At 44.3% G+C, this 12,500-nt stretch overlaps 1 protein-coding gene across 2 annotated transcripts in view; it reads right to left on the reverse strand.

The window, feature by feature from the left end:
* The window catches only part of LOC138018594 (rotatin-like), a 52,717-nt gene that overhangs the window by 35,215 nt on the left and 5,002 nt on the right, over nt 1-12,500 (reverse strand). For both annotated transcript variants that reach the window (XM_068865287.1, XM_068865288.1), the window contains exons 3-5: nt 10,645-10,870; nt 8,393-8,617; nt 4,573-4,778 (exon numbers count right to left, since the gene is read on the reverse strand). In XM_068865287.1, coding sequence (XP_068721388.1) covers nt 4,573-4,778; nt 8,393-8,617; nt 10,645-10,870 — 657 coding nt within the window. The remainder of the gene's footprint in view (nt 1-4,572; nt 4,779-8,392; nt 8,618-10,644; nt 10,871-12,500) is intronic.

Here is a 12,500-nt window from a genome sequence, read left to right on the forward strand (position 1 = left end):
CTGCACTCAACTTGGTAAGCTCCATTCCTCAGGCTCCCACCACCCAGAGGACGAATGGACTCTGTGCCTGTTTGCTACTTTCCTGGCCGCAAGAATTCCGCACTCCTCCATCAAGGTTTACCTATCTGGGATTAGAGCACTCCACATTGAACAGGGATTTCCAGACCCCCTTAAATGTAAACTGTTATATTAGATAAAAATAATATGTATGTACGTGTGTATGTGTATGTGACAATCAGTTTCCATATTAGGTCATGTGGTATATGAGCTGGTAACCAAGATTGACTGAACCAATCAGAGAGCAAGAAATGCAATATATATCTGAGGTTGAAATTTTAATAAAAGTAATAATCTAAAGAGTATCAAATGGTGATACAGAACAGCATGCATATAAGGTACCAGAGAGAACATGAAAATCCATTTTTAAAAAATGTTTTTTAATATAGTTAAATGAAATTTAACCTAGTTAATGACTAGGAGCTAGTCTGGTCAGTAGTGTTTTGCAGGCGGTTGTTAGTGTCTTGGCCGTCTGGTAGCGTTGTTTAGCGTTTTGGTGCGTTCTGTAGCGTTTGTTATAGTTACATGGTTCACGACCGGGTGCGAGTCTGGTCAGTAGCGTTTTGCAGGTGTTTGTTGGCGTTTTTATGCCTTGTTGTAGCGTTTGCAGCACTCTTTAGGTTGTGGGAGCCCTGGGGCTGACATGGTTCAGCGGTATTCCTGCTTAGTGCATGCGTTGTTGTCCAATGTGTTTGCAGCGTGTTTGTTGCTCTGTTGGCGTGGCGTTGTGAGTTGGATTAGGAGTTTAGTGGTTCTCGGCGTTCTTCTTCTCGCTTCGTTGGCTATCTCGGTCGCTGTCCAGGTTGAAATAGAAGTTCTTCTATCTTCGACCGCAGCGTTTTCATTCCGTCTCGTCTTCACCACCGTGTTGTGGTTTGTCTTACCTTCTCTTGTACCTGTTCCGATAGTCTGCTTGTCGCTCAGATAGCGTGGCGTTTCTTTGGTGGGCTTAGTGTAGCGGTTCCCAGTTGTGGTCAACAAAGGATAAAACAACAACAGAAAAAAAAAAAAAACACAAGGATTTCTTCCGTCATCGACCGTGGTTTCCTCGCCCTCTGTCTTGTTTGTTGGTTTGTCTTTACTCGCTCGTTGCTCTTTCGTGCCTTGGACCATCGTGTGCTCCGATACGTTAGCGTGGCGTTTATTTTGGCAGGCTTAGTGTAGCCGTTCCCAGTTGCGGTCAACAAAGGAATAAAATCTAAAGGATTTCGTCAGTCATCGACCAGGGTTTCTCTTTGGCGGCTGTCATGTTTGTTGGTTTGTCTTTCATTCGCTCGTCGCTCTTTCGTTCCTGGACCATAGTGTGCTCGCCGATACGTTAGCGTGGCCAAAGGATTTCGTCATTCATCGCCCGTGGTTTTCTTTCGCCCTCTGTCATGTTTGTTGGTTTGTTTTTTTGTGGTCAACAAAGGATAAAACAACAACAGAAAAAAAAAAAAAACACAAGGATTTCTTCCGTCATCGACCGTGGTTTCCTCGCCCTCTGTCTTGTTTGTTGGTTTGTCTTTACTCGCTCGTTGCTCTTTCGTGCCTTCGTGGTCGCCTCTAACTCGCTCGTCGCTGGTTGGTGTTCGATCATACATCATGCCGAACCTACCTCGTTCAACCAACAATAGCTTGTCCGCTGGACTTTGTTCGGAGGACATACCTCTCTTGTCCCCCGCGCCAATGGTGGTTTCTACAGCTCCCTCTGGCCCTGTGGCATCTTTGGCCGTCTATTCAATCGCTGAGGCTGTTGTTCGCACGCTTGGAAGCACCCTTCCAACTATCATCTCTTCAATTCAAGGGAGCGCCTCCTCGCCATTACCCCCCTCCGTCCCTGGCACTTCTGTTGGCGTCACTCCATCTAGCTCCTCCGGATCGACTGCTGTTTCTTGTGATGTCAGTGACTCATCTATGGCTTTTGGGGCGTCATCAGGTACGTTTACTTTGCCTGCCTTCATTCCTACTCTTTCTCCTGTGTCGCCCATCACTGACTCAAGCTCGGCCCGCTTCGTGGCCCCCATCACCTCTCCATTCGCAATCCCAGTGTATCCAGCAGCCTGCCAAGTTTCGGTAACTCTGGATCAGTGCCTACGTCTGAGAAGGCTTTCATTGTTGGTCCTGGTCATGCACCAGTCCCATCGAAATTGGCCAAGAAGATCATCGCGGGCCAGTTCGTGGAGTTGGCGGATCTACTTACAGTCAATCTCCGAGCTGGGGATCAGGAACCACAGACCTTCCTGGAGGGTAAACTCCTGGTGTCCAACGTAAAACGCAGGCAGGTTGAAATCAACAGGCCGACCCTACCCCGTCTCCTATTCCTGCCTCCCTTCTGGCAGCCCTTCAGATGCCTTGACTCAAAAGTGTCAGTTCTTACTTACCCAAGGTCTTGCACCTTCCACCGGACGAGTGTACCGATCTGCCCAACGTCGATTTATAGACTTTTGCCGCCAGGATGGACGTGCAAACCAGGATGACTCCATCCCCCCAGCCACTGAGGAGACTCTCATGCGCTTTGCTTCCTTCCTGGCCGACAACCTGAACCATTCCTCCATCAAGGTCTATCTATCAGCAGTGCGCTCCCTTCACATTGACCATGGCCTTCCCGATCTGCTAGTCAACTGTCTTCGTTTGCAGCGTCTGCTAAGGAACATTAAGCGAGTTCAAGGTCCAGTGTCACCCAGGCGCCTACCTATCACAGTTGATCATCTGAAGGTCATTCAGTGCTCTTTGGACCTGTCTACTAGAGACCATGTAATGTTGTGGGCTGCGTGCTGCTTGGCATTTTTTGGGTTTTTGTGTGCAGGCGAATTCACGGTCAACTCGGCATTCGATCCTCACACCGATATGACTGTTAGCCACCTGCAAGCGGACTCCTTGGTGAATCCCTCTTGTTTCAAAGTCCGTATCAAGTGCTCCAAGACAGACCCCTTCCGTGTGGGTTGTGATATCTACTTGGGGCGTGGCTCGGGCTCTGTGTGTCCCATAACAGCGTTGGGCACTTACTTGTCTCTGCGTGGGTCTGCTCCAGGGCCCCTGTTCTTGTTTAGTGATGGTCGTCCTCTTACCCGGCAGCAGCTATCTTCCTTTTTGCAGTCTATCCTACATGGGGCTGGGTACTCCGGCTCCTACTCCGGCCATAGTTTCCGGATTGGGGCGGCGACAACTGCAGCGGCACGGGGTGTTCCGGATCACCTGATCAAAACCTTGGGGCGTTGGTCGAGCGACGCATACCAGATCTATATCAGAACTCCAGTAAGTTCCATTGTCCGTGTTTCCTACCAGTTGGTGGCGTAACAGGTAGTGGATTACTCTGGTTACCAGCGGGGGTGGGTGCCTCAGGTTTGGGCTATCGGGGACTTAGGCCTAGTTGCCCCGAGCCCCCTTGCTCCGGGTTCTTCCTACCCGGAGACCCCTTCGGCATGGCGCGGGGGGCTCGTGGCTTGGTTGCGGGTTGGGCAGGCCAGTCGGGTGTTCTAGCGCCTTGAGGATGTGACTGCGGTTGCAGGCCCCAGGCTTCCTGGGCACCTACCCTCTACTGGCGACGTGGGCGTTAAATATAGTTAAATGAAATTTAACATAGTTAACGACTAGGAGCTAGTCTGGTCAGTAGTGTTTTGCAGGCGGTTGTTAGTGTCTTGGCCGTCTGGTAGCCTTGTTTAGCGTTTTGGTGCGTTCTGTAGCGTTTGTTATAGTTACATGGTTCACGACCGGGAGCGAGTCCGGTCAGTAGCGTTTTGCAGGCGTTTGTTAGCGTTTTTATGCGTTTTTGTAGCATTTGCAGCACTCTTTAGGTTGTGGGAGCCCTGGGGCTGACATGGTTCAGCGGTATTCCTGCTTAGTGCATGCGTTGTTGTCCAATGTGTTTGCAGCGTGTTTGTTGCTCTGTTGGCGTGGCGTTGTGAGTCAGATTAGGAGATCAGTGGTTCTCGGCATTCCCTCCCTATCCCCCCCCCCCTTTTTTTTTTGTATTCTTTTTTTTTTTTGTGAGTGTTGTTCTTTTTTTTTTGTGTTCTTTTTTTTTTTTGTGTGTTCTTTTTTTTTGTATTTTCTTTCTTTATTTATTTTTGTTTCCACTGAGCTATCTGGCTCAAGTGTGACAGGTGCCTTAGGGTGGCCGGCGCGGGGGGCTTGTGGCTTGGTTGCGGGTTGGGCAGGCCAGTCGGGTGTTCTAGCGCCTTGGGGATGTGACTGCGGTTGCAGCCCCCAGGCTTCCTGGGCACCTACCCTCCACTGGCGACGTGGGCGTTAAACTATCAGTGTGAACAACACTGGATCTAGTATGAAATGGAGGCTAATGTGGGAGAAATAATTTGAGTCCCAGCATTGGTCTCCATATCATGCTCAATCCAACCCAACCGTTATAACATAAGACTGGCCTATTTGCCCCTCTTTGACACCCATTTAATAAGCTATTACAAATATGCTAACTTAATATTAATATGACAATGTGTTTTTAGAACACAACTTGCTCCATGTAAACAGCCCACTTAAAGTCAAGTAAGACAATAACAAAATTGGGTAACTCTTCACCTGAAGCAAACTTGGTCTTTGCAAGAAAATTTCTGCAGGGAAATCTTTGAAAAGAACATCTCTCAGAAATTCACAAGAATTGGATATCAATGATTGGCTCCGACTCTGCAAACGGCTAGCTGTCACGGACAGAATGTTCCTGTCACTAGTTGACAAAGGCATCCAAGGGACAAATGTCAGGTTTGACTGACTTTCATTAAAACTTCCTATAAACACAATGGGAATAATTGATGCAAAATCACTTGTAACTTAATAATTAAGAGAAATTCCACTCCAACAAAGGAAAGGAAATTTAAGGCACAGAAAATACTTCTTTTTAATTTGTTTGTTTAAAAATAAGCTTAATTTATTTCGAAAAAAAGCATTGTTTTGTATAAAAAAAACTGATTTCAGAATCCCTATTTTGCTTTCAGTTTCCCAGGCCCTGCAATCTTATTATTGTGACATGTTTCAGTTGCCTATTCTATTACACAAAAGTTCAAGACAACAGAAGACAACATCATCAGTATTATTGTAGCCAGATGTGAGCACTGTTTAAACACTGTTTAAACACCTTCAACTCTATCCAACATTTTCAATAATAGCAAAAGAAATGATGAATTGACCTTGCATGAAAGTTTAATAAAATCAGTTTAAATTTGACTCAACACACTTTCTTCAAGCTCTCAACATATTTTACCCTTTCTACAATTTTGAACAACCTGTTCAAGCACTCCTAACATTTGATTCAATAAAATGTTGAATGCATGTTGAAGCAAAAGTTGACACCATTCAAATTTATTTAGGGGCCTTTAGCTTTTTTGAAAGTTATGATCTGGGATTGTAGTTCCAGTTGCTCAGTGGCAGGGCATCTGAAGGTCAAATGTTTGACTGCTGTACAGGGACATTCTTGATTTTTTCCTGATTATTCTTAAGTTGTTGCAAATTGCCTCCGCCCTTCCCTACTTTGGTTTTCTCCACTCCCCCGAATATTTACAGTAAGTCTGTTTCTTCCTTGTCAGCCTTCAACCCCCTCATTCCCCTGTCAGTCAGCGGCAATGCTGTGGATTCTCAAATCGCACCTTCCTGCCTTCAAATTAACATTGGGACGTCCAGGAAATACCCTTTTAAGAAGGGCTGCTGCCTCTGACTTGGCAAGGGTTGTCTTCTTCTCGGTGCTTTGTCTGCCCTCATGCAGTGTTTTCCTCTACGAGGATGGTCTCCTGTCCCCTTGAGTCTCCTTTCATCTGGCCAGCCTCTCTCTGTTTTCATGTTGGCTTGAAGATGTTTTCACTGCTGCTGGTATACAGGGATCATTTTCAAGCCAGGATTGGTGCTGCAACTATTGCTGCTCGCTCGGGCATTCCTGATCACCTTTTCAAGCCATGGAAGGTTGAAATGGTGATGCCTATGGACTGTACATTGCAATGCCTGTGGAGGCTCTTTCTTGGGCAGCTTCCTTGCTGTTGCAGTGGCTGTGGCATTTGGTGAGGTTCAGTCTCTGTTAGTTTTGCAATTTGCGATCTCCTGCACTTCACCTTGCACAGCCATTCTTGTGATCTGACATTCTGCTTAAGGTGGCTCAAACCAGTTTCATCACTTTCAAGAGACCTTGTGACCAGAACACTTTATCACGTAACAGCAATGTTATGTTATATAAAGTGAAACATCAATTATTGCTGAACAAGATGTAGTCATTTTTGTGATGTAAATAGTTACCATAGCAACAGGAAAGCCCTGCAAAAACACCCTATATTTTGGCTTTAGCTGCTCATATCTCAAAAACGAACTCAGTGACCCCATATTTTATTTCTGAAATGAAATTTAGTGTACCAGAATAAAACTTTCTGCAAAGTTTAAAAAAATTCTGTGGAGTGGAATCAGAGCCACCTTACTTAAACTTTGCAGAGAGTTTCATCTTGGCCTGCTGATCACTTTTGTAGAGTAAAAAATTGGGGCCACCAAGGTTGTTTTTCAGATATGAGGAACTAAAGCCAAAATATAGGGTGTTTTTGCAAGGTTTTCCTGGTAACTTGTTATGCCACAAAAATGACTGCATCTTGTTTAGCAATAATAATTGATGATTTACATGGTACCATAACATTACTGTTACGTGATAAATTGTTGTGGTGTCCATCCTTCTAATAGCAAGGTCTCTTGAAAGTGTTGAAACTGGTTTGAACCACCTTAAATGATATCATTGTGCCTTGGCCAATTCAAAAAGAAAATTGCTGTACCACAGGTCTACCAAAATGAATTACTGGTAACTTTATTCATCTGTTCTCCAGCAATGGGTAAGTATTCCATCTTGTTGCAATTGCCTGTGGCACTGCATGATGACCACCTGCCAATCAGCAGGTTTGCCAATCAGCATCAGGTTTGCCTCATCAACCTGTTGGATGACATTGCTTTGGTTTCTGCGTCTTCACCTTCCTGCCATCAAATTAACTTTGGAGCTTCCAGAACTGACCCTTTTCAGAGGGATGATGCCTCTGTGTTGGCATGGGTCGTCCTCGACTCTGTGCTTTGTCTGCCCTCATGCAGTGTTTGCCTCGACAAGGCAGGTCTCCTGGCCCCTTGTGTCTCCTTTCATCTGGCCAACCCTCTCTCATGCTCTGTTGTCATGTTGACTTGAAGACATTTTCACTGCTGCTTGTATACAGGGTACCTTTTCAAGTCAGGATTGGTGCTGCCATTGTTGCTGCTCGCTCAGGCATTCCTGATCATCTTCTTTAATCCATGTTGGCTGTACTTTGGAGCTAATGTGGAGGCTCTTGCACAGGCAGCCTCCTTGCTGTCACAATGACTGTGACATTTGGTCAGGTTTCTCTGTCAGCTTTGCAATAAGCCATTTCCGAGTTGATGTCTGCCTCCTTTTTAAAATGAGTCTAAGTGTGAAGTTTTACTTATGAAAATTCGTTTTCACTGAATTCATATGTAAAGTAGAACTAATTACCAGCACAAAAACTTCGCACTTAGACTCGCTTTGAAGAGGAGGCAGACATGAATTTGGAAATGGCCTATTTGCAACCTACTGCGCTCCAACCTGCACAACAATCCTAGTGATTTAACACTCTGCTCACATGATCATTGTGCGTTGGCCAAACAAAAAGAAAAATTCCTGCCCTATAAGTCCACCACTTTACCTTATTCATGGGTAAGTACTGCATCTTGTTGCATTTGCCTATGGCCCTGCATACTGGCCATGCCACCAACCCTGCTGGTCCGCAGGTTTGCCTTTAAGTATTTGCCATTGCTACATATTGCCTGGCAACTGGGCGTTTGCTATTGCCTGTGATATTGCTGGCATTACAAAAGAAATTGTTTGTCTTTTGGTTTGCTTTCAATTGACTTTTGCATACCACCATGATTGTGGCTGCAACTGCCTGTAGCAGTCAGTACTTCAGCCTTTTTAGGCTTGGCCTGCTACTCTCCCCACACAAGCCTTGCTGGGGTTGTGCATACTGGTGCTTGGTGTGTTTCTTGGATGGTCCCATGGCATATGGTCCACAGTCTCCTCTCTCCTAGCACTTGCTTGCTTGATGGATGCCCATGGGAGGTGGACTGTGGCTCGGTTGCCATGATAACTCCCTTGCTGCAGAGGAGAGAGCTCTCTCTCTCCTTGCTACCTTTACTCAATACTGCACCTACCCTCCAATAAATTATCGTAGTGTTTTTAATTACCAGTAGTGATATTGTAAAGAAATTTCTTCAAAGCTCAGTTTAGGCAAAGTCTGGAATATATTATTGGGAACACCACATCATACCAATTCAAAGCTCGCCACTCTTTCTTCGCGGCTTGATTCATTTGAAATCTCGTTTGACTAAGTAGTTTACTTACTTGATGAATTTTCCGTGCCATGAAGTGACTGAATTTTTATTGCTGAAATTGCAGAGCTATGAGCTTTTTCTCCTGAACCTTTTTGCTCCTCAAAGAATCCTGTTGCAGATTTGGTATCATAATGAGGATGAATACCATTCTTTAAAGCAAATGGCTGTGCAGTCACTGGGGACACAGACTGCATGGACTGCTCTTTAGCCTGTTTGCGATTTGAGCCAGGATGCCCTAAAATCAGATTCATGTTTGTTATTCATTCTTCACAATTTCAAAACAAGCTGTGGTGTAAATGTTGTACACAAGAAGCGTCAATATGCTTTCAAGTACATGTAAGCTTCACTTTTCATAGGATGCACGGGCGGATCCAGGATTTTTCTTAGGAAGGGGTGCACCACTAAGGAATGGGGGTAGCTGACTAGATCCATCCCTGGGATGAGTAGTAAAATTGTCTGGCATTACACAGAGCTAAAATCTATTGATCACTCACTGAAAAACCCCATTAACCCTTTGACGTCCAAACTGGCCTAAACCGGCCAGACTTAGTAGTTTACTCTGTCTAACGCCAGACGATTTTACTTGTCAATGGGGAACCCCTGGGAGTCAATGGGTCAAGTCTCGGTCCCAGGGGTCAATGGGTAGGTAGTGGTTGTTAACTCACTGACTCCTGAACCTCACCCCCCTGACAAGTAAAATTGTCTTGCATTAGACAGAGTAAAGTCTATCAAAGTCTGAGTCCGACGGGTCAATGGGTTAATCAAACATGACTCTCATGCCATCAGAATTCCCTTAGTTCCAGAAACACAAGTACCGTAATTGGATGCACGCCCAATTTATCGATATCTAACATCAAGTGTCCCTTTTAGTCAAAGCATTTCCTACCTATAAGGTTTGGGTAAAGGTTTGCATTATCTTTAGGTCAGGGTAAATGCAACAGTTTCTTTCTTGAGGATCAGCATTTGGGGGACACTTCACAGTGATGTAAATTGTCTGACGTATTCCAAGAAATGAGTGATGTTGAAGTTCAATTATCTGGACTAGCTTTTCTGGTCCGATTTTTTTTTTCATGAATATTAATTAGTCACATTCATTATCTGTAGAAAAGCTATCTTACGCCGAACTGAGTACTGTTATAAAATTCCAGTCAGAACTGAATTTGTTTCGCATCAAAAGACAATTAAGGGCAAGTTTATTGCTCGAGTGATCTTAAACGTGCCTAACACGCACCGTGACTAATGCAGTGCATTTCATTGAGCATTCATTGGCTCAGAGTTGTTTTGTAGCGAAGTGCAATTTCACACTCTGCTTCCCCGATCAGCGTTGGTATGATAAACACAAGCTTGTGTCATGAAAAGTGTTTCCATCAGGTCGGCAAAGCGTAAGCATTCAATTCTTTCTATACAAGATAAGCAGTCAATGATTCTACGATCATTGGAAAAAGGCGAAAAAAGGAACGAGCTTATCCAGTGAATACGGCGTCAGTAAAGAGCTGATTTCGGACATCCTCAATATCAAAGACAAGATTATGAACTTTGTCAACAACTTGGAGAGCGATCATGGACTAAAACGAAAATCATTGAAAGTTGCACATGATGAACAGCTGGATGAACCCCTATACGCATGGTTCATACAGCAAAGAACAGCTGGCACACCAATTGCAGTTGTCAGACAAACAAATTTTAGCGAGCGTTGTCAGACAGTCTTCAGTTGAAGATAAAGGTAGCGACGAGGAGGATGAGAGTCAAGATGAGCAAACTGTTACAAACACTGAAGCTGTTGAATGCTTTAAAAAGTGTTTGACATGGATGGAGAGACAAAACAATGTGGAGGCTATTCAACTTATGCAGCTTCGAAGAATGATGGAATTAGCGACACATACACGCTGTAGAAACTTGAAGAAAAATGATTTACTTGAACAGTTTAGGTAGAAATGACTTGTTTGGTTCATTCTTGCATGATTCTCGAATAAATGTTATGGTTTACAAATATATTCAGTGTTGACTCATTAATATTCATATTTTTGATTATCCGGACTATTAGGGCCAGTCCCTAAGGGTCTGGATAATCGACGTCCGACTGTACTTGCAAATCTGGACATATCAGTCTGCTGAAATTGACCATTAATTCTTTCATCCTGACGAGTCCCTGGGCATTGACCAGTAAAACTGTCTAGCATTAGACGGTCTGAGAGTAAAATTTACAAGTGTCACTCTTGGGAGAGAAAGGGTAAGTCAGAAGCCAAGAAACAGAATACCAACCAGAAGATTGTTCACTGCCACTATGGTCCTGAAATTGCTCCACGGGATTATGCTCCTTATATAAACAGCGCTGATCATGACCTGCAGCATCCTCTTGAGGAAAAGTTAGCAGCTGATGAATCACATTATCAACGCTCTGATACAGTTCAGGATCAACATCTTGCCTCAGGTGTGACAGAAACTCTATTGCCCCAATACTCAACAAACCTTTGGCTCCGGACACAGGCTGAAATTATAAAGTCATGTATATTGTACAGTACCACAAAGAATGCAAAAAAAGTTGCATCACTCTATTTCAACTAGCAATCTCACATATGCATCTGCACATTAAAAATTGTGTTTCCTTTTCCTACACCATGTTCGTGTACGTGTATATCATAACACAACCCTCCAAAACAGAAGAAGCACAAAATAGTCGTGTCAAGCATAAAATGTCTAATTCAAATTCAAATTTAATAAACAACAAAAATATATACGGGTTATTGACCATATGTGAGGTCAAAAATTGGCTGGATATTGGGCAAGTTCTTTTTTTGCGTGTTTATGGACAAGACCGAGTCAAGGTCCCTTAACACACAAAAAGGAACAAGGCCAATATCCAGCCATTTTTATATCAATCGCCTATTGAGTAAACACATGGCAATTCATTGGACATTTTGCCAGCCACTTTCTGCCATGCCTGTACAGGGTCAGGTCTGGGTCAGGTCTGGGTCAGGTTTTCTCACCACTGCGTCATTTTCCTCTTGTGTCCCGCATTAATACTGACAGACTTTCAGTGGAGTTGCTCAATCATCCTGATCAGCGGGTTAACTTTGTTCTTGAAGAGTTTGATTCTTCGTTAGTGTCATTACATTCAGTGGTTGGGAACATGCCATTGGCTCTACTTCAGCAAGCAATCTTTGATGAGTTTGTACACAACAAACTTGTAAAAGGCCGTGTTGCTGGGCCATATGAGATGCCTCCCTTTAAGTTAAATAATCTCCAGGTGAGTCGCTTTGGCATAATTCCAAAGAAACACCAACCAGGAAAGTGGTGCCTCATTCTCAACCTTTTCAGCCCTCCTGGTGCTAGATGAACAATGGAATTCATTATAGACGGAATTATGAGATAACAGGCGGGGCACTCTTATGGCCAAATATGATGTGGAAAGTGCCCTATTGATAATGGCTTTGCAGATCCCCTTGCAGGTTGTCTACAAGTGTTAAAGGACATCAAGCACCATCAGGACTCTTGTCAAATCTGCAGCCAGCTTGTAACAGGACCTTGTGAAGATTATCCTCCAGAAGCGGGATCTTGCCAGCAAACAGCATATCATGTTTTTGGAAGCCTTGTCTTGGTTTTTTTGGTTTTCTCCGAGCAGGAGAGTTCAAAGTGAATCTCCCTTTGACCCAGCAGTTCGTCTCACCGTAGAAGACCTTAAGGTGGACTCCCAGCACAATCCTTCTTGCATTTATATGCATGTATAAAGCGTTCATAAACTGATCCATTGTGCCAAGGGTGCTTTATTTATGTGGGCCTTGGTTCCTCCTCCAAGTGTCCAATCTCAGCCCTCTGCTTATTTGTTAATCTTTGTGGTTTCAGTTATGGCCCACTTTTTCGAATCCAGGATGGTTCCTCCTAGACGTCCCAGTACTTACCATTGTTCAATCCCGCCTGTCATCTGCTGGCATCTCAGGTACCTTCTCAGGGCACAGCTTCCGAATTAGAGCAGCAATTGCAGCAGCTCAGGCAGGCGTCTCTGGCCACTTTATCAAGATGCTTGGGCAGTGGTCCAGTGACAGCTTTCAGCTCTATATCAGAAGATCAGTAGTGTCCCTTGCTGGTGTGTCTGGTCGTTTAGATTAAAGGGGATGTTT

The sequence above is a fragment of the Montipora capricornis genome, chromosome 10, assembly GCF_036669925.1.
Source record: "Montipora capricornis isolate CH-2021 chromosome 10, ASM3666992v2, whole genome shotgun sequence".
Lineage (NCBI taxonomy): Eukaryota > Metazoa > Cnidaria > Anthozoa > Scleractinia > Acroporidae > Montipora > Montipora capricornis.